The sequence below is a fragment of the Malaclemys terrapin genome, chromosome 12 (assembly GCF_027887155.1).
Source record: "Malaclemys terrapin pileata isolate rMalTer1 chromosome 12, rMalTer1.hap1, whole genome shotgun sequence".
NCBI lineage: Eukaryota > Metazoa > Chordata > Testudines > Emydidae > Malaclemys > Malaclemys terrapin.
The window spans coordinates 46,327,629-46,349,771 of NC_071516.1; the positions used below are offsets into that span (position 1 = coordinate 46,327,629).

General features: G+C 56.1%; 1 protein-coding gene across 1 annotated transcript; it reads left to right on the forward strand.

The window, feature by feature from the left end:
* The first annotated feature begins 1,251 nt into the window (after positions 1-1,251).
* LOC128847141 (Fc receptor-like protein 5) lies at positions 1,252-20,563 on the forward strand. The gene is made up of 11 exons (XM_054046492.1): positions 1,252-1,315; positions 4,829-4,894; positions 7,486-7,782; positions 8,391-8,687; positions 14,742-15,071; positions 15,402-15,503; positions 16,130-16,148; positions 17,448-17,476; positions 18,059-18,080; positions 19,623-19,660; positions 20,479-20,563. Exons 1-11 carry the CDS (start codon positions 1,285-1,287, stop codon positions 20,514-20,516), a joined length of 1,269 nt encoding a protein of 422 aa, XP_053902467.1. The 5' UTR covers positions 1,252-1,284; the 3' UTR covers positions 20,517-20,563.
* The last annotated feature ends 1,580 nt before the right edge of the window (positions 20,564-22,143 follow it).

Below are 22,143 nucleotides of genomic sequence, written 5' to 3' on the forward strand. Positions count from 1 at the left end.
GGTATGTAATGGGGAGGACGAGAAAGAAAGAAAGAAAGAAAGAAAGAAAGATTCTTTCAGTGTCTTGGGCCGGGGCTGGACACGGAGGAGGGTAGGCGGATGTGGTGGGGGCTGGACGTGGAGGAGGGTCAGTGGATGGGGCCAGGGCTGGACATGGAGGAGGGTCGGCGGAAGGGGACAGGGCTGGACATGGAGGCGGGTCAGGGGCTCGGGCTGGGGATGGACATCAGGACACCTGGGCTCTGGTTCCACCAGAGCTGGGCCTGGGAACGTCGCCGTTCGACAGCCTGTCAGTGGGTCGCAGGCTGGGCTCCTGGCAGGCTGCAGGGGATCCTGGGCTCCCAGGACCTCAGATCCGGGACAGCCCGGCCAGGCCAGGCCTTCCCACTGCCTGCCGGGGAGCTCTTGGGGAAACTGACACAATTCTTGTCACAAGGGGGGCCCTGATCCCTATCTGTGCAGCGACCGGCACAATGGGGGGCTTGATCTCGGCCGGGGTCTGGGCAGCTCTTCTAGGAAACTTCTAGGTGGCTAGAGCCTGCAGCGGCCTCAGCTGAGCTCTGTGGCTTGAGGTCGGCTCTCAGCTCGGCCGTGGACGGGTCTCTGCTCCAGTAACAGCCACGTCCCCAAATAGCAGCTCCTGGAAACGCTGCAGGAAGTGGGGTCGAGACTGGACAGAAACCCTGCCCGGATTCAGGGGAGGGGCTGGGGGGCTCGGCAGGGGGCGCCGTGCTGCGGGGAGTGGGGCAGGGGGCTCAGCGGGGGCACTTTCCCCTTGCAGTCAGTGCTGACCTCAGTGCTGCAGTGTGGCACTAGGGGGTGCTGCCTGTTACTCCTGAATGAGGGGGCCCTGGGCAGTGTCACTCTGCGGCTGTTCCCCTGTCATCCCACCCCCAAGCTGACTGTCCAGTGTTATGTGTGGCTGTCCCCAGCCGCCCCACCCCAGACTAGCTGCATTTCCAGGATACACATTGCAATAGAATCCCCACCCCCGACCACCCCCAAAGCCCTCTCCACTCACACTGGAGCTGACAGCACAGACAGTGCAAAGGCGCTGGTAACGGCAAGGCATGCTGGGAACCCCAAGGCTGGGCCGTGGTCAGCCTGGCTTTGAGCCCGCAGTGTTTGATGCCTTGCTGCTGGGGCGGGGCGGTGGCTGTGTCCCTCGGACAGCACTTCCTGTCGCTGCACCGAGAGCGGCCCCGGGGCCCCGGCTGCTGTCAGCAGAGAGGCAGGGCCGGGTGCCGGGGATGCAGCTCCCAGCCTCGGCCAGTTCAACCCAGTATGGAGCTAACTGGCCTTCTCCCTGTGCTGGGTGAGTGACCCCCCAACCCGGCTTCAGCTCCTGCTTCGTTCCCCCTTCCCCTCTGACCCCCTCCTTCAGCCCCTGCCTCATTCACTCTCTGCTCTTTCTCTCACTCTACAATTTGTCTTTTTCCTCTGTTGCCCGCTTTCATTCTCTCTCCATCTCTTGCTCCCACTGACACGCCTCCCCCGTCCCCGCAGCCCGGCCCGTTCACTCTTGTCTTCCTCTTCCTTCCGCTCTGTTTCCTTGCCCCAAACAAGGACACACATCGCTGAGGGCTGCACAATGACTCCGTTTCCTGCAGGTCTTCGCACCTTGAGTGCGGCTGATAAGATGCTGTGGCTTGGCTGGACCGGACTGTGTCAGTCAAACAATAAATAAATCCCATGCGACCTCCGCACGCCTCCTCTATCCTGTGTCGTTCCCTCTGTGTCTGTTCTTTCTCTCCTAGTCCCCTTTGATACCAGCTTAGCCCGTTACTTTGGGGTATGCTCATTTATTAGGGTTACTCTTCTGGGGGCGGGGGGTCCTGTACTTCTATCAATGTACTGCTTGTGTTAAGGCTGATTCCCCACTCTGGCACTTCGAGTGCAGAAGGTGGGGCCCGCTAGGATTCTAAACATGAATACTGGCCACTCCAGGCTTCTATTAATTCCCAAGGTTACAGCTTTTCTCTGACCTTGGCTTGGTAAACGCTGCCACCACCCAAATGCAAAAAAACCCCTTGGACCCAGGAAGGAACACTTGGGAATTCCTCCCTGTGGGGTACCCTCAAGCCCTTTTGCCCCCTCTCCGGGGAAGAGCTGAGAAAGAAAACAAAGGAAATTAGCTGTCACCATCAGCTAATTAAACAACATGCACAAACCTCTTAGGACACCAAAAATCCAATCCTGTTCTTTAAAAAGGTGAATTTTATTAAAAACAAAAAAGAAGAAAATACGTTTGGAACTTAGGCTTTTGCTAGATTTTAAAAGAGCAATTCCAAAAATTAAGTACCAAGACTAGCTTTCTTGGGGTCCAGCTTAAAAGTTACAAGCAAACAAAAGCACCTGGGGTTAGCACAGAGGAGATCCGCAAGCCAAAATAAAGCAAGAAACCTGATCGCGTCTATTGTCCCAATGATTCCTTCTAGGTCTGGAAGATGAATTTTCATACCTGGTTCTAACCTCACCCAGCATTCCTGCTTATAGCATTGCTGCTCCTTGTCTCCTTCTCTGGAGAACAACAGGCAGAGGGAAAGTTTCCTTCCCAATTTTAAAAAGTTCTACCTTCCCCTTGGCTCTTTTGGTCAGGTGCCCACTTCCTTTTCTTTACCTGGGGGACTTTGTTAACCCTTTACAGGTAAAGCATGCAGAGAACAGCTAGCAAGAGGGATTTTACAGCTAACTGTCTGGCTGGGTGTCCATAAAAGGGAGCTACCCCACACACACACACACACTTCATTTATCACAGCTTGTGTCACTTGTGTTCTCATGCGGAGCTCTCCTTCTCCCTGCTGCAAGTCCCCTCCCAATGGAGCGATCCTGCAGGACCTAGGTTCCCAAGGGCTGGGTTCCTCCAGCCCCAGAATCAGATAAACACACACACACACATTAACAGAGCGCATCTGAGAGGACCGGGTTAATCAGCACTCCCAAGCTGACCCCTTATACTTCCCTGGACTCAGCAGACTGGGTCGAGCAGCATTTCCAAGCTGCCACCCTCATACGTCCCAGGTTCAGCACGTTCCTATCCCCACTTTCACGGTACAGTTGTTCTGGCAGTAACCCGCTTGATGAGCAAACCCCACACAGTTTTTGGGTGCTGCAGGGATCTTTAGCTTAGGTACGAAGAGCATTGCTGCAGAGTGAATGAGGAAACCAAAAAAACCACCACCAAGGGGGGGGGGGGGGGGGAGAGAGAGAGAGAGAGAAGCCACCAGCTTAATCATGAGAATTGTTTATTGCCAGGTAATAACCATAGGGGAGCCAGACAAACAAAACAGTTATAATATTAAATCTAACCTAAATTTGATTGTAAGTGTAACCCTTCTGCCCATCTAAGTTGGCAGCAACAAGGGCCGGGTTCTGTATCTAGGGGTTCCGTTTCAATAACGCAATGCAAAACTGGCTCGAGCCCCCAACCAGTGACCTGGGACAATTACATACCACCCCCTGGGCGCCTCTAAGAGGCAATACTTCCCCTCTCGCAAGCACGGAGTCTGAGTGTAGCAGAAAATGTTTAATAACATGAGGTAAACGACATCAGCATTAAATTGGAAAAAAATCACAAACAGGATTCAGAACACAAACCATGAGCAAAAAACCCACCCCAGCAAATTGGGCTGTGTCCTTTCCCTTTGGTTCTTCAATCCAGCAACCCAAAAATCACCCAAAGTCTCTTCGGTCCAGCAACCACCCAAAGTCCCAAAAGTCCAACAGACCCCAAAGTCTCTGTCCCTGGTCAGTGCAGCCCCAGAGTAAAAGGGGGGGGCACGCAGGGTGTTAAAGGGCACCTTACGTGATCCAAGGCCATCTGGCCATCTCTCCGTGGGGTTCCGCCGCAGCCTTCACCACGAGCCAGTCCACTTCCTACCGTCCCACAAACTGCTCCACTCTACAAGCTGCTCCACTCGGCTCCGCTCACCAACCTGAGAGCCACTCCAGCCGTCCCCGCAAACAGCTCCGCTCACCGTTCCTTGGGCCACTCCAACCAGCCCTGAAAGGCTCCATGCCGCTCGCTGCTCCTCCAGTCATCCCCACAAATTCCTCTACCAGCTGCTTAGCAATATAGCTTCAGGCTCCCGCACTAGTTAACACAGCACTCAGTGATCTCAGCTCTTAATAACTTCAGCTCTTCTGTGATTTCAGCTCTTAGCAATTTCAGCTCATAGCAAGGGAACCCCAGTGCTAGTGCACCATTGGCCCGAAGTGAATTCAGCTCAGCAGCCTGTAACTAGACTCCTCATAGAATCAAAGTTAGCTCTGATATTCAACAGTGGAGAGAGACAGTAGTACAATCAGTGTTACAAACCCAGGCAGCAGGGGCACATCACATCCATCCATCCATCCATCCATCCATCCATCCATCATCTCTCAATTCACTGGGTTTTGTAACCCATGCCCCTCAGTCCTTCTGTCATACAACAGTTCCACTGGCCTTAATTCACAGAATCGGGGTAACAAAACTTTATTCTTCCTGCCCCAATAACAGAGAAACTGGGGATCCCACACCAGCCAAAGTAACCACTTTGAGTTGCTGTTGTTTCATGCCAGGCGAGTGGGTGTGCCTATGCAAACAAGATCAGCCCCTGGAGTTCTTTTCCACACTCACCATAATTCACCACCAGATGTCAGGGTAGAGCTCATCCTGACTCTGCTTAAATTTCTTTCTTTCTTTCTTTCTTTCCCCTCCTCCCCATAACATATGGGAATGGACTGTAACTCCAGTATCCAGAGTCCTATGCCCCATACCCCTCACTCCTGGCCCTTATTACCTGTCCCACCCCAGAGCTCTAACCCCCTCTTGTCTCCTCTCTTACAGCCTGGCTGCAGATCCGCCCCTGGCTGGTGGCATCTCACGGGACCGAGGGACCCGGTTCATCCCCTGGTCTGTGTATGGGGTCTGTGGGTGTCATCAGGGCCAGTGCAACTACTAGGCAAACTAGATGGTTACCTAGGGCGCCAAGTGGTTGGGGGTGCCAAAAAGCAGAGCCCTCACTCGGCAGGGAGGAGCCGCCTTCCAGAGGCACCAGAGAGCCAGAGCCTCCCGCTTGCGGTAGCGGCGAGCCCCAGCCATGGAGGAGCCGGCACAGTGCAGGGGGGCAGCAGCCCTGCAAAGGCGGCAGCACCACTAGCAGGGAGCAGCCGCGCCCCCTGTCCCACCTGCCCAGGCTGTGGCCCGGCACTCCCGGCTCCTGCAGGCTGCAGCAGATGCATGCGGGCAGCAGCCCCCATGCCCCCTGGCTCTGCGGGTCCCGGGCATGAGAGCCGCCGACGCCTACTGGAGCTCCCCCCCCGCCACTGCCTCTGCTTGGGAGGGGCTCTGCGCGCAGCAGCGTGTTTTGCCTCCACATGGCCTGGGCATGGTAAGGTGAGTCCCGGGGGGCAGTCAGGGAGCAGGGAGAGGTTTAGATGGGTCGGGAGTTCTGGGGGGCCTGTCAGGGGGCAGGGAGTGGTTGGATGGGGCGTGGGAGTCCTGGGGGGCTGTCTGGGAGTGGGTGTGGATAAGGGTTGGGGCAGTCAGGGGACAGGTAGGGGGCAGAGTCCTAGGGGGACAGTTAGGTTGGGGGGGTCTCAGGAGGGGGCAGTCAGGGGACAATGAGCAGGGAGGCTTAGATAGGGGGTGGGGTCCTGGGGGGCAGTTAGGGGCAGGGGTCCCAGGAGGGGGCAGTCAGGGGACAAGGAGCGGAGGGGGGGTGGGGGTTCTGAGTGGGGCAGTCAGGGGGTGGGAAGTAGGAGGGAGTGGATGGCAATGGGGCTAGGGCAGGGCTCTCCCCCCATCCTCTTTTTCGATTGTTGAAATATGGTAACCCTTGGCAACAGGGGAGCTGGGGGTGCATGGGGGCTGGCGCTCGCATGCATTCGCTGCACCCTGCAGGAGCCCCCGGGGGGCACCGGGCCACAGCCTGGGAAGGTGGGGCAGGGGGGGCGCAGCTGCTCCCCGCTAGCGGCGCCGCTGCTTTTGCAGGGCTGCTGCCCCCCTCCGCCACACTGGCTCCTCCGTGGCTGGGGCTCGCCGACACCGCAAGCCGACACTCTGGCTCTCCGGTGCCTCTGGAAAGTGGCTCCTCCTTGCCGAGCTGCAGCAGCCCAAGCCTGGCAAAGCCAGTGAGTGGACTCGGGGCAGGGGCTGTGCACCCTCCAGGGGAGTTCAGGGGGCGAGGAGGGGGGAACCTGGTCTGGGGAGCAGCCCCTGGGCAGGCTGGCTCCTGGGCATGGCTGGCCCCTGGGCAGGCTGGCTCCTAGGGTCTATAAAGGCTCATTGGGATTTGCCCCTCAATGAACCGCTGTGCGGGGGTGGGGGGGCACAAGGTGGAAGTTTTGCCTAGGGCGCAAAATATCCTGGCGCCGGCCCTGGGTGTCATTGTTGGGTACTGGCTGGCTGGGGGGTGGGGAACGGGGCTTTTCCCCTCTAGGGGACACCAACTCCAATACGATCTCATGGGTGGAACTGGCTGACTGGGAGGTGCCATCTCTTGTCCCCTCCCCCCATTTCTCATGTCTCTCTCGAGCTGTCTGTTCTGACCACAGCCCCTGAGTCGGCTCCTTCTCTGGGACTCCCAGGTCGTGGAGTGGGGTGGGGTGGGGAGGGGTGGGGTGGGGAGGGGAGGGGGGATGGGGACTGGGGCCCTCCCAGCACAGCCAGGCCCGGGATGAGCAGACTCTCTCCTGGGGATGCTGGGCACAGAGAGACCCTGGGGGTCTCTCCAGCCCCCAGCCAGCGAACATCCTGAGGGAGCAATGCCAGGGCTGTGGGCTGTGGCACTAAGTGGGCGCCGGGCTGTCACCATTGGACCTGGCACCACCCGCAGGCCGTAAGTTCAAAGCCCATCCAAGAGGAAGGATGCTTGGCCCACCTGCAGGCCGGGCGGCTGGATTCTGGTTCTTCTATGGTATAACATCTGTGCACGCTCTAGGGGCCACCCCCTCGGCTACCAGATCCCCCGGCTTGGCCTCGAGCACACGGGCACCTACACCTGCCAGTACTGGGTAGAGCAGGATGGTCAGGGGAGCCCATCCCCCGAGAGCCACCCTGTCTCCATCACAATGATGGGTAATGCCCCGTTCTCCTGGCATGTGGGATGAGGGGGCTGGGAGGTCTCTGCTGGGGTTTCTCATTCCCACAAGCACCACCTGGTGCCCTAGATAAATGTTGGGGCTGCAGATGACAGACACCCCACAAAATCCATTGATACTCTCCCTTCCAATCCAGCACCCAGTGGCAGCAGGTGGTACTGCAGCCCCAGCCCCACCAGGATCCCCCAGTGGCAGCAGGAGGTACTGCAGCCCCCAGACATAGCAGGATATGTCGGGGTGGTGAGGGATGATCTGTTCTGTGGGTTACCTGCCGTGTGCTGTTTCCCAGGCTGTGGGAGAGCAGCAGTCAGGGAAATGTGGCTGGTTTTTGTCACTGTTTTCAGGATCTCACCAGCTCCTTTTTCCCTCCCCTAACTGTCTCCCCTTCTGCCTCTGTTCCAGGCCCCCTGCCGCCCCCCACACTCTCTCTGGGCTCCCAGGACCCTGTGTATTACCAGGGGGAGCGTGTTAACCTCAGCTGCTCCGCTCCCAGGGGTGAGGCAGTGACGGGATACAGATTCTACAGGGGAAGAGGGGGCCAGACCCCGGAGGAGCTCCCATCTCCCAGCGGGGCAGCTCGGCTGGAGCTCAGGCCCGAGACGGGGAATCAGGGGCCCTACACCTGCCAGTACTGGAGAAAGGAGTCTGGGCAGGAGATCCCATCCACAGAGAGTAACAAGGTCTATATAACCGTGCAGGGTGAGTGCCCTCTGGCCGGGTATAAAAAGGGCTGTTTTTTACCCTCACCCAGGGGAGACAGTGCTGGCGGGGCCGATCCAAGGGGAAGGAAGAGAGGAGGCCACACTGGCTCAGCGAGGCTGATGTGGATCATGGTGGGGCCAAGTGATTATTCCGGCAGGTGCCTCACGCCAGTCTTAGACCTGAGAACCGGGGCCTGGGCCCCACGGCCTGGGCCCCACAGCCTGCCCCAAAGATGCCCAGGTTCCGAGGTCTCCCCCACAATTCACTTCTGAGCAATGTCGAGCTCCTAGCAGCTGTTGTTCTCCGCCAGCCCCCCAGCGCTGCATCCTTCTGCCCCACAGCATGGCTGGTGCTCAGAGCCCAGTGGGATGCTGCCCCCCAAGTGCAGCGACTGAGTGCTGGTGTCGGGGGCGCATGGGGGAGCCGGGTGTGAAGGGGGTTACGGAGAGGGTTGGTTGGAGGCACATGGGGGACAGACTCACTGTGGGAGGGGGCATCTCCCCCAGTGGGGCGGGGGGGGGCATTGGCTGTTCAGTGAGGTATTTCTCATTCTGAACTCTCCCTCATTTCCCCTCCCCCTATGATCTCCTCTCTCCCTATCCCAGCCCCCCCAGCAGCCCCCACACTCTCCCTGCACGCCCCACCCCCAGTCTATCTCCCAGGGGAGCGTGTGACCCTCAGGTGCTCGGCTCCAGGGAGCGACAGGGTGCAGAGATACAGGTTCTATGGGGAACACGAGAGGCTGATCCATGACGAGGTCCCTGCCCCGGCTGGGGGCGCTGGGCTGGAGCTCGTGGCCGAGATGGGGAAAGCCGGACCATTCTCCTGTGCGTACTGGACCCTGCGATCCGGGCGACATATCCTGTCAGAGAGAAGCCGGCCAGTGTCCCTGTCAGTGCAAGGTGAAGCCTCTTTCCCTGGGGGGATGCAATGGGATATGGGAGGTATCCTCCCCCTTGGATTCTCTCCCCACTTCCTAGCCCTGGATACCCCCATTCCCTGAAACCTCACCCCTGTCCTGCCACCCATTCACCTGGCTCCCTCTGCCCCCCATATGCCTGGAAAGTCGTCCCCGTGGGCCCAGGGCAGCAGGTGGTCCGGCCCCCTGCAGTGCAGCAGCTCCCCCCGTCCCCACCCTTGGCAGGAGCTACTTTCTCTGCTGGACCCTCTTTGTGCTCCCCATCCTGGTGGGAGTGTTGCCTAGTGGTTAGAGCCCCAGGCTGGGGCTTGGCACACCTAGGATCTGCTCCACACTCGGCTGCATCATGTCCCCCACATAGAATCAGGACAACGCCCCGATCTCCCGGGTACAGCGCTGAGAGCTCTGTGGCTGGACAGTGAGGCGAGGGATTGTTCTTCTCCCTTTCAGCCCCCCTGGCAGCTGCATCCCTCTCCCTGAGCCCCCCGCACCCTCTGTACCTCCCCAGTGAGTCTGTCACACTCACGTGCTCCCCTCCACGGGGGGCACCAGTGCCTGCCGGATTCCGGTTCTCCAGAGATGGGGGAATCTCATCCTGGAGCAGCGATTCCCACGTCCTGAGTATCACAGGGCCAGAGGACTCCGGGTTGTACACCTGTGCATACTGGATATGCCCCACTGGGTGGGAGATCCAGTCCCCAGACAGCCACCCCATCTCCATCACTGTCACAGGTGAGCTCCATGTGCTCCCTCCATGTGCCCCCTTAAACTCCCGAGACATGTATTATGGGCAGATCCCTGTGACGGTACCTCCCATAAGGCTTTATGGAAATATGCATATGAATGTATATATATAATATAACTAGAATGTGTTTTATACTACATATACCATGTAACATATCTCTCTAAAGTTTATGATCTACTGAATCTATTAATCCTATTTGTATGCATGTATCATTTTTGTATCCAAAGTTATGAATATTGGCTGCATACTTGTTTGATTCTAAGTGGGCTGTAGTGAAGCAGTTGGTCAGTTCCTGAGAAAAGACTCATCTCAGTAAGTGCCCAATCCAGAAACACTTAAGCCAACAATGAACTTGGCGACACCAATACACATCTGGGCTTTCCCAGGAATGTGGCTTGGCTGGTAAGGAACTCAGTCATGCATAAACATGTGACTTGACCAGGTGACTCCAAAATTCCATCTTGGAGCTAGACTTTGCATAGGGGAGGGGAGGGGGTCTCTCCACCCACAAAAATAAAGTCTATTTAAGCCCGTGGGAGACCCCTCCATTTTGTCTTCAGCTGGCTCAAGAGAGAGCCTCTCCACCCCCTAAGATACCTGAAAGAAACTGGAACAAAGGACAGTGACTGCAAGGGGTGTGAGTGATTGCTAGACCCAGACTAAAAGAAGATTAGTCTGTAAAAGGGAGCATTCTGGAACTGGTGAGGATCTTATCTGTATTTCGTTTGATTAGACATAGATTTTTGTGTTTTAGTTTATTTTGCTTTGGTGACTTACTTTGTTCTGTCTGTTACTACTTGGAACCACTTAAATTCTACTGTCTGTATTTAATAAAATCACTTTTTACTTATTAATTAACTCAGAGTATGTATTAATTCCTGGGGGAGCAAACAACTGTGCATATCTCTCTATCAGTGTTATAGAGGGCGAACAATTTATGAGTTTACCCTGCATAAGCTTTATGCAGGGTAAAACGGATTTATTTGGGTTTAGACCCCATTGGGAGTTGGACATCTGAGTGCTAAAGACAAGCACACTTCTGTGAGCTGCTTTCAGGTAAACCTGCAGCTTTGGGGCAAGTAATTCAGACCCTGGGTCTGTGTTGGAGCAGACGGGAGTGTCTGGCTCAGCAAGACAGGGTGCTGGAGTCCCGAGTGGCAGGGAAAGCAGGGGCAGAAGTAGTCTTGGCACATCGAGTGGCAGCTCCCAATGGGGGTTCTGTGATCTAACCCATCACAATCCCATTTCCAGGGCTAGAGCTGGGGCTCTGGGCTCTGGAGTGGAGCCGGAGATGAGGGGTTTGGGGTGCAAGAGAAGGCTCAGGGTTTGGGGCAGGAGTGCGAGAGCGGGTTTGGGGTGTGGGGTCCTGGCGACACTCCCAGGAAGTGACCACCAGGTCCCTGCAGCCCCAGAGCACGCCAGATCTGGGGGGAAGGTGACCCCATTGGGCTCCCAGGGGCTGGCAGAGCTCAGCTGGAAGCCTGACTCCAGTTCTGGGCACCCATGTTGGGAGATGCTGGATCCCAGCTGGAGCAGGGACAGGGAAGGGCTGGGGGGGCACCCAGGGGCATGGAGAGTGGTCCCTGTGATGGATTCGGTAACAGAAACTCCCTCAAGTCTGTCACTAGATGTGCTGGGATACCACTAAGAACAAATGCCCCTCCCAGAGAAGGCTTCCCTCCACTCCTGTCTTGCTGAGTAAGACTCTCCAGTCAACTACAGCACATACCAAGAGGTTGGGCCATGGCCCCCTGCAGTTCATTGAAACTGAGATTCACTCAGCTCAGGGGCTTTTTAGTTAACAGAGACTTTCCCAGCACCCAGTATTCAGTCTTTCTGGGAGCCCAAACCCCAAATAAATTCATTTTACTCTGTATAAAGCTTATACAGGGTAAACTCATAAATGTTCCCCCTCTATAACACTGATAGAGAGAGATATGCACAGCTGTTTGCTCCCCTAGGTATTAATTACTTACTCTGGGTTAATTAATAAGCAAAAGTGATTTTATTAAGTATAAAACGTAGGATTTAAGTGGTTCCAAGTAATAACAGACAGAACAAAGTACAGTAACTCCTCACTTAAAGTCATCCCAGTTAACGTTGTTTCGTTGTTACATTGCTGATCTATTAGAGAACATGCTCATTTAAAGTTGTGCAATGCTCCCTTATAACGTTGTTTGGCAGCCACCTGCTTTGTCCACTGCTTGTAGAAAGAGAAACCCATTGGAGCTAGCTGGTGGGAACTTGGAACCAGGATGGACCAGCAGCCCCCTATCCAGGGCCAGCCTTAGCAAGAGCGGGGCCCGATTCCTGGGGGCGGGGCTTGCCGGTGGAAAGCCCCGCCCCCAGGAATCGGGCTCCGCTCGGGCTGGGGTCGCGGGGTTTGGGGCCGGGCTGGAGCCGCTGGGGCCGGGGCCAGGCCGGAGTCGCTCAGCCCGGGCCTGAGCCAGAGCCACCGGGGCCTGAGGGGCTCGGGCCGGGGCCGCTCGGGCCAGTGCCCAAGGGCCCGAGCCGGGCCGGGGGTGCTCGGCCGGGGCCGGAGCCGTGGGGCCCAAGCCGGGCCGGGGGTGATCGGCCAGGGCCGGAGCTGGAGCCGTGGGGCCCGAGCCGGGCCGGGGGTGCTCGGCCAGCACCGCTCGGCTGGGGCCGGCGCCCCGGGACCCGAGCCGGGGCCGGGGTGCTCGGCCGGGGCCGGAGCCGTGGGGCCATGCTGGGGGTGCTCGGCCGGAACTGGGGCTGCTGCCCCGGGGCCCGAGCTGGGCCGGAGCCAGAGCCAGAGCCGCTTGGCTGGGGCCGGAGCCGCTCGGGCCGGAGCCGGGGGTGCTCAGCCGGCTCCAGGGCCGGGCCGGAGCCGTGGGGCCGGGCCGGTGTGCTCGGCCGGGGCCGGTGCCGCGGGGCCAGTGCCGGGCTGGAGCCAGAGCCGCCGGGGCTGGGGCCGCTCGGCCAGGGCCAGACTAGGGCACGCCGTGCCTCCCAGGAGCCCTCCTCGCACCCCCCCCTTACCTGTTGCTGCCGCCGCCTGCCCCTTTTCAGACTTCCCGCGAACATCTGATTCGCGGGAAGCAGGGGAGGGGGAGGAACAGGGGGCGGAGCATTCAGGGGAGGGGAGCAGGGGGAAGTGAGCTGGGGGCGGAGTGGACAGCTGCGGGGCCCTCTTAGGCGCGGGGCCCAATTCAGCCGAATCGGCTGAATCGGCCTAAAGCCGGCCCTGCCCCGTCATCTCCCAGCTCCCCTAAGTTCCCTGTGCAGCAGCCGCCCAGCAGGCTAGCAATTGTCCGGCAGTTCAGCTGTCCCTCCCCCCACTGCTGTGTGCTACTCCTGCCCTCTGCCTTGGAGCTGCTCCTGGGAGCCTCCTGCCTGCTGTGCAATGTCGGGGGGAGAGATGCTAATGTCAGGGTGTCCCCCTTCCCTGGAACCTAACCCCCCCCCCATTTACATTAATTCTTGTGGGGAAATTGGATTCGCTTAACATGGTTTCACTTAAAGTAGCAATTTCCAGGAACAGAACTGCAGCGTTAAGCGAGGAGTTACTGTAAATTACCAAGCAAAATAAAACAAAACACGCAAGTCTAAGCCTAATACATTAAGAAACTGATTACAGATAAAATCTCACCCTCAGAGATGTTCCAATAAGCTTCTTTCACAGACTGGACACCTTCCTAGTCTGGGCCCAATCCTTTCCCCTAGTACAGTCCTTGTTAGTTCCAGCTCAGGTGATAACCAGGGGATTTCTCATGACTAGAACCCTCTTTTGTTCCGTTCCACCCCCTTATATAGCTTTGGCACAAAGTGGGAATCTTTTATCTTTCTGGGTCCCCACCCCTCCTTCTAAATGGAAAAGCACCAGGTTTAAGATGCATTCCAGTACCAGGTGACATGGTCACATGCCCTGTGAGACCCCCAAGCCTTCATTCTTCCTGGCCTGTCTCACAGGAAGGCCTGCAAGTAAACAGAGCCATTTACAACCAATTGTCCTTGTTGATGGGAGCCATCAAGCTTCCAAACCATCATTAATGGCCCACACTTTGCACAATTACAATAGGCCCTCAGAGTTATATTTCATATTTCTAGTTTCAGGTACAAGAGCGATACATTTATACAAATGGGATGACCACACTCAGTAGATTATAAGCTTTGTAAAGGTACCTTACAAGAGACCTTTTGCATGAAGCATATTCCAGTTACATTATATTCACACTCATTAGCATATTTTCATAAAACCATATGGAGTGCAACATCACAGTCCCACCAGAAAGGACTGGGGGAGCTGGTCCGGTTCACCCCAATTGCCGGCAGAGTGCAGTCTGATGGTGCCGTAACCCAGCAGGGGTGGCAGGGAGGGGCCAAGCGATAGCAGCCCAAAGGAAGCAAGAAAACAAAGGGTATGATATGAGCCAGGCTGGGCTCATTGGAGGCTGGCCATGGGGAGAAGGTTTCTGACCATTGGGGATGGGATGCCCTGGACCAGCCTCCGGCAGGAGCTATGGGGGCAAAGACCCACCATCCCCAGCTCCCCCCAGGCTGCTCGGAGACCCTCTGTGGCAGGTGGCTGGGACTGAGGCACGTTTTCCCCCCAGATCCCTCCCAGGAAGCCCTCGCTGTCCCTGTCTCGGGCCTAGCCGGCCTATGCGTCTGGAGACAAAGTGGAAATTAACTGCTTGGCTCTCCCCATTATGGGTTTTACCAGAACAGAGCACTCCTAGTATCCCTGCCAGGAAACACTTCATCTTGGTGGATGGATCTTCAAACCAAAACCACCAGAAACACCACCCAGTCCTTCTCCTCCATCTACATAGAGCTGATCTAGCGGAGGGAAGTGCCCTCCCATGCCAGTGACCCCATCTCCATCTCCGTGTTCCCGGTGCTGGCTGCCCCATCCCTGCAGCTAATCCTGCCCCTCCTGCTCTAGGTGATGGGGCAGAGGGTGACGGCTGACAGCGTCATCCCAACTGGGTCCTACATCCCATGGGCCCGCTGGGTGCTGAGAGACAGGGAGCCACTTCCAGAGCCTCTGGGGACCCGACTCCCCCTGAACATCACCCCCAGTGACAGCAGGCCCTACCGCTGTGGGTACAGCTCAGAGCTCCACGGGCGCCACCTCCACTCACCCTCCAGCGAGCCGGTGCCACTGAGCGTGACTGGTACGGACACCCACAGTGCCCATTCTACATTATAGACAGCCCTCCCCCGCCCCTTGTTGCCTTAGTGTCCATTATACAGTATTGCCGCTCCTTCCCCACACTCAGCACTGTGGTTTCTCTGTTGACCTCTCCCCTGTCCTGCTCCCCTCAGATCCCCCTCCCCAGCCAGTACTGAGTGTGGATCCCCCGTCCGGAGTGGTGAGCGAAGGGCTCCCCCTGCTCATCACCTGCATAGCCCCTGGGGACACCAGAGAGAGGAGGTTTCACTTCTACAAGGACGGAGCTGAGATCGTCCCTGGGGACACAGGGTCTGAGATCAGCACCACAGAGCCCAGCACCAGCTCCATGAACTTCTCTGTGCTCAGCGTCCCACGAGCCAGTCCCAGCAACACTGGGGAATTCACCTGCGGGTACGAGGCAAACATGGGCAGGAGGTGGATCCCATCCCCCAGGAGCCAGGCTGTGAACATCACCATGACAGGTGAGGTCTGTAATTGCACCCCACAATAACCCCAGCACCCCAACATCTGTTAACCCCGGGGGAGACCCTGGAGCCAAGACACAGCACATGTTGGGGGGGCGACAAAACCACATGCAGCCCCAAGGGTGCAGTACCTGAGAATGACACCAGGTGGCAGCATTTCACCATGGGCGGTACCAAGAGCATCTGGCAGGAAAAACATCCCTCCTTAAAGGGGAGGGCCCAGATTGTGCCCTGCCCTGGATGGGGTCTGGAGCAGTTAGAGGGTCCCCAGACGCTGCCCCCCCCCCCCTTGTTCCTGGCTGTTAACTCATCCCCTCCTTTTACCAGCCTGGTCTCTGCCCGTCCCCCTGGTGGCTGGGTGCGGTGGGGCTGCCACGGCTCTGGCGCTGCTGCTGCTGCTCATCCCCCTCTGCAGGAAGAAGGCGGCAGGTGTGTGAAGCGTAGGATGGGGGATGGGACCCAGGCGTCCGGGACGGCAGCACAGGGCATTAACCCCTAGGGGGCACCGCAGCTCTCAGTGCCTGTGGGGGATGGGACCCAGGCATGAGGGACAGGAGTGTTCTCACCTAGGGGGCGCCTTCAGCGCTCTCAGCCCCCACAAGGGGTGACATGGGATAGCAAGAGCCAGTTGCAAAGGACTGTGGGTAACTGGCTAGAGCAGGACCGCCATGCAAGGGATCATGGGTAGTTGGGTACCACAGGACTCTGGTGCAAAGGACTGTGGATAACTTGGCACAGCAGACTCCTGATACAAAGGATTGTGAGTGATTTGGCTTTGGGGGGAGGAAATACCAGGACTGGGCTGAGACCCAGCCAACTTTGGGGGTGGGGCAGGACAGGGGATGGGACCCAGGCATCCAAGAAGCAGCACCTCACTCCTGGGGGAGCCGTGCAGGTCCCAGACCCGGGGGCGGAGAAACTGGGAGGAGGGAAGGGACCCAGGCTCCGGGATGGCAGGGTGCTCCCCATTAGGGGGCACCACAGCTGGGGAGAGACAGGAATGAGAGACTCCGTGGAATCTCGCTTTAATTCAGTCTCTTTCCTTCCTTCCCCAGCTACCCGCCGGCTCTCCACGTAAGTTCCTCTGGGTTCCCAGGCCTCTCTGTGGGGCCGGGAGCCATTTATCCCTGGGAGGGCAAATCTGTTCCAACAGGTCCCTCAATATCCTGGGGATAGAACCCAGGAGTCCTGCCTCCCGACTGCCTCCCCCCACCACACCCGCAGTAGGACAAAATTCTCCAATTCCCCCCCAGTTCTCTCCTGCTGTGCCTCGCAGCCCCCTGGTGGTCACGGTGGGAATAGCAGCCCCCATCCCCTTGGCCCAGCTAATCCCAGCCGTCCCGCCACTGGCAGGTTGAGCCCCATATTGATGCCCCTACCCCCAATTCCCTTCCAGGTCCTACTGGAAGAGCAGGGAGCTGCGCTGGTCATGGATAATAAGATGGCGTGTAATGGGGAGGGGTCTGGTCTCCCTGGCTCCGCCCACACAGAAGAGTGGCTTTAGGGTTGCCCCCCCAGTCTGGCTCACTCACACCCTCTAGTGATGACACCAGCACATAGCGGGTCGCACAGCCTGGATGGGGGCTGGGCATTGAGTTCCAGTCCATGGATCCAGGCAGCGGGGGAGTCAATCTATGGGGGTATGTGGCCAATAGAAAATAAAGAGGGGGATTTCTGTGGCTGGGGCCCATGTCGGGCATTGGATGGCTACATAGGCCATGGGGATGATCTCAGTGGGGAACACCAGGGGAGATCTCAGGGGAAGATGGGGGGCAGGGAGATGAGATTGGGGCAGAAGGGGGTCAAATAGTGTACAGGAGAGGAGGGAGGTTGGGGGGAATCGTGGGGGAGGGAAAGAAAAAGAGAATGAAGGAGGGAACTGGAGTGTAACTGAAGGGAATGAGTGAAGGGAATGGAGCAAAGACAGGAGAAATCGCGGGGGGAGGGATAGCTCAGTGGTTTAAGCATTGGCATCCTTGAGGGGGCCACTTGGAGTTCTGGGGCAAAAAAAAATCAGTACTTGGTCCTGCTAGTGAAGGCAGGGGGCTGGACTCAATGACCTTTCAGGGTCCCTTCCAGCTCTATGAGATAGGTATATCTCCATATCATTATTGTTATTGTTAAATAGAGAGAAAAAAGAGGAGAGGAGGAAAAGGGGGAGGGAGGAAGGAGGGAGAATGAAGGAGACCGAGGGGGACAAAGAGTGCGATCGGCTAGGAAAGGAGGAGAGAAGAAAAAGTGGTAACCCAGAATCCTTTGCAGCAGCGTGGGGAATTGGGGGTCGTATGGGCTGACCTGACCCCACCCCCATACAAACAGGGGCCCCCAACAGCGTCCTGCCCTGCCACTGATCCTCTGCTTCTGCCTTTGCAGGTCAGCCGACATCTCTGGAGTAAATATATGTGAGTAATGACTGCTCTGCCCCCCCGGGGCAACGCCCCCCCACCTCCAGGGCCTCGAGTGCCTGTCCCAGCACCTCTGGGCACTTGGGAGGAGGCACTGCCAGCCTCCCCTTTAAGAGGGGGATTTCTGACTGCCATACCCTGGCTTCAGTGGGATACGATGTTCATTTCAATTGGTGGGTTTCTCCCCCAACAGGCTCAGCGCCCAATATCCTACGTCGCTCTAAAATGGTTCCCCGTTCAAACTCCTCGCACTGAGCACAGCGTCCTGAGACCTTCGCTTTCCCATGTAAATATAGGCCCCAAGGTGCACTGGACCATGCAGGCTCCTGTTTAATGGCTAAAAGAACAGGAGTACTTGTGGCACCTTAGAGACTAACAAATTTATTAGAGCATAAGCTTTCGTGGACTACAGCCCACTTCTTCGGATGCATATAGGGCTGTGGTCCACGAAAGCTTATGCTCTAATAAATGTGTTAGTCTCTAAGGTGCCACAAGTACTCCTGTTCTTTTTGCGGATACAGACTAAAACGACTGCTACTCTGAAACCTGTTTAATGGCTGTTTCCCCTACTCTTCACAGGTGGTGTCACAGGAGGGACACAGTAAGTTGCCCCAATTCCAGAGGCCGATACAGTCCCACCCCTCAGGGACTGGTTCTGTCTGTCCCTTGCAGGGCTGTTCATGCCAACCCACCCCAGCAACCTGGCCCATCCCATAAAAACCTCGCTGCTTGCGAGGGGCAAGGTGAATGGCCACCGGAGCCTGGCATCTGATCCGGGTAAATTTCCTAGGTCCCCAACTTCTAATCCAGGGGTCAGCAACCTTTGAGAAGTGGTGTGCCGAGTCTTCATTTATTCACTTTATTTAGGGTTTCACGTGCCAGTAATACATTTTAACGTTTTTAGAAGGTCTCTTTCTATAAGTCTGTAATATATAACTAAACTATTGTTGTATGTAAAGTAAATAAGGTTTTTAAAACGTTTAAGAAGCTTCATTTAAAATTAAATTAAATTAAAATGCAGAGCCCCCCGGACTAGTGGCCAGGACCCGGGCAGCGTGAGTGCCACTGAAAATCAGCTCGTGTGCCACCTTTGGCACATGTGCCATAGGTTGCCTACCCCTGTTCTAATCTGTGGTCCCGTAATCTGCAATACAACACTGCCTCCTAGTGGGATGCGGCATCTTCTCCCCTAGGCCAAGCTGGTAGGAACTGAGTTGAAAACAACTAGGCTTGGCAGAATTCGATTTTCATTTTTCTGCAATTTAAATGGATAATATAAATGGTTATTTTTAAGCGTTTTTACCCCCGATTTTTCCTCTTCACATGGTCAAAGTTGCAGGAAATTCCGAGCAGGGCTTAGACTCTAATTATTTAATGACAGGAGACATTGAGATTCAAAAAGATCACAGCTTGCTAACCACTAAAACAAATTGCCAATATCCCATGTAAATATAGGCAAAGTCAATATCCTTAAAGCAAACTAATCAATTCTCAGGCAGCATTTTTCTTACTTTGCCTATTTGTAAAATTTGATCATCATCAATGGAAATATTTTTTAAATCCGTTTGTGTGTGTGCGGCAAAGTTGACCTTTGTCCATGTTGACCAAGGAAAATCTAATGCTCCCAAATCTACAAATGAAAGAGACAACAAGGAATGAATGAATGAGTTTGAGAGGAGATGAATGAGAGACAGGATGAATGGGAGACAGAATGAAAGAATGAGACTAAAGGAGAGCATGAATCAATGAAGGAAGGAGGTAGAAGAGATGACTGGGAGACAGAGAAGGAAGGGGTGTGTGACAGAGGGAACCAAAGAGAACAGAAAAGTGATTATGAGAAAGAATGAAAGAAAGAAAAAGAGGAGATGATTGCGAGAGAGAGAGAGACTGAATAAAGGAAGGAAGAAAGGAGAAAATGACCGAGTTTGCAAAGAGATGGATGAGAAAGAAAGATGAATTAATGGGAATGGATGATTGCAAAAAACAAAAGCTATAGTAACCTTGACCCAACCACCGCACCCATCTACTCTATCCCCAGTGCCATTCCCCTGATAACCGTACATCTTCCTGCCCTGGGATCAGAACCCCAGCCCTGCTCAGCAGACTCTGCGCCACCACTGATGTTTGGTTCTCTCTCTTTCAGACCAGTGTATGTCAACAGACCCTCCGGGGCCGGCACAGGTGAGTAACACTCCCAGGAGCCCCCACAGGTGATAGAGACACATACCCTGCTGGTGGGAGACATGGGGTCTGCAACCATGGGGTGGGGACTCTGGGGCACTTACCCTTTAAGAGGGGAATTTCTGACTGCCACACTCTGGCTTCCTTGTGGGTAACTCTAATCTGAGGTTGCCACCTAGCAGTTAACGATGGGAACCACAGCACAGAGGAGATATTTGCCCTCTGGGCTCCTCTGGGAGACCAGGCCGCAGGGCAGGGGGATGATCTGTTGTGTGATTAGCTCTGCAGCAGCTGAGCCGTGATGGGCAGGTCCAGCCAGTGACCCACACCCAGCCGGCGCGGCCCAACAAGCCTGGAGGGAACTCCGTAGTGGGTCGAAATCCCCAGGAAAGGGGCAAGAGAGAAGAGGATGCAGATGCCAGGGTAGGGCGCAACTCCTCAGTAAGATCTGGAGAATGCGCCCCCCCCCTCAGCCCCACATCCTGCTCCCTGCAGTACAGCTCCCCTGTCACTGCATAGGGGTCAGCAGAGACACCAAGGGGAGAGTCCCCCTTCTGAGCCTCCCATCCTGCTCCCCACAGCACAGTGCCCCCTAGTGCCACACTGAGGCATTAGGATCAGCACAGACTGCAGGGGGAGAGCTCCCCTACTACAATCTCCCATCCAACGGCCTGCAGCAGAGCACCCATTGGTGTCGCACTGGGGCATTGTGATCTGCACTGAGCAGAGAGTGGCCCCTACTGAGCCTCCCACCCTGCTCCCTACAGCACAGCACCCCCCCTCCTCGCTGACATGAGGCCCTGTCTTTTCTGTCCTAGGCGAGCAATACCGTCTTTTCCATGCTGACTCCCCCTAGCTCCAGGGCCCAGCAGAGAGGAGGAAAGGTCATCTCGGAGGATGTGGTGTACAGCGAAATCCCCTCCTGATCCCGGCCTCTGCCACCACCCGTCCCATCGCACCCCACGCTGAGAACACCTCGCACAATGCCCCATCCCCCCAACCTTACCTTCCCTGTAAACCCCGCTAGCGGCCACAAACTTCTTCATGCTGTACTCCTGGGTCCTATCCCAGCTATGGGAGGTGAGTGGGGGCTAATGGTTAGAGCAGGGGAGGCTGGCAGCCAGGACCCCTTGGTTCGGTTCACAACTCTGGAAGGGGAGTGGGGGCTAGTGGTTAGAGCAGGGGTTGGGGCTGCGAGCCAGGTTCTGTGAAGGGAGTAGGTTAGAGCAGGGAGAGCAGTAATTCCTAACACTTGGGTTATTTTCAGCATACGGGTTAGAGGGGGGAGTTTGGGTTTTAATCTGTCAAAGACAAGTGTTTGCAGAACTATGTGAAATAGTCCAGAGGGGCCCCTACCCCTGCATCTGTTCCAATGCACATTGCGCCCTTTTGTTGTGGGAAACCTTCTCTTACAATGGGACCCCCTGGATATTATTACTCTTGTTCCTTCGCCGTGGAGTTCTGGGTCTGTGTTTACAAAACTCCTTTAAACAAAATGAAATCACATTGGTTTTCATTAAGGGGTTTGATAGGGGAGTGGCCTTGACACACACACACAGATCTCATCCCCTCCAGCAGGGGACAGAAAGGAGGGACACACACACGGCTGGAGGACAGCCTGCGAGCAAGAGATCTATGCAACATCCCCAGCATCAGAAGAGCTTCCCATACTGGGATACATTAATCAAACCACTGAAATGCAGCCAGCTCTGGGGTGAGGACTGACCAGTTAGCGCTAATCCTCCAAAGGGACTTTCACCTGGAGCTGAAATGCAGCCACTTCCAGGGGATGGTTTAACAGCAGTTTAGCAGCATCAGGGCAAATGCTGCAGAAGGGGATCTCGCTCCCAGCACCAAAATGCAGCCACTTCTAGGGTGGAACGTGGCAGTTCTTGAAGAGGTGCCCGGCAGAGCTGTTCAGGAGATGGGGACATGGAGAAACCTGGGTCCAACTGAGGCTGCAATTTGAAGGAGGCAAAACGAGTGGTGAAAACGCCAAGGGATCTGTGATGACCACTACTGGTGAACAAAGGAGTATTTCATTTTAAACCAGACAGCACAGCGCCCCCTAGTGCCATGCTGGGGAATTGGGGTCACCATTGACTGCAGCGTGAGAACACCCCATTCTGAGCCCCTGCCCTGCTCCCTACAGCACAGCACCTCCTAGAGCCACACTCGGGGATTGAGGTCAGCACCGACTCTGAAGGGAAAGCGCCCCCTACAGGCTCCCCTGCCCTGCTCCCCGCAGTTCTTTAGAGATCTCCCCTCCGAGGACATCACCCATGTGTCTCTGCTATATGAGGTGGGATTGGACCACAGCACAGGAGGCTACACCAGTCTGCGTTGTTCCTGGCCTGCATGGGGTCCACAGGAGGGTCATAGGCCGAGCAGGGGAGTCCGGACTCAGAGATCTGATGCATTCTCCAAATCTCCAGCTCCAACCCCCTCTGAGTTTGCTTGATTGCTCACAGCAGAGAACTCAT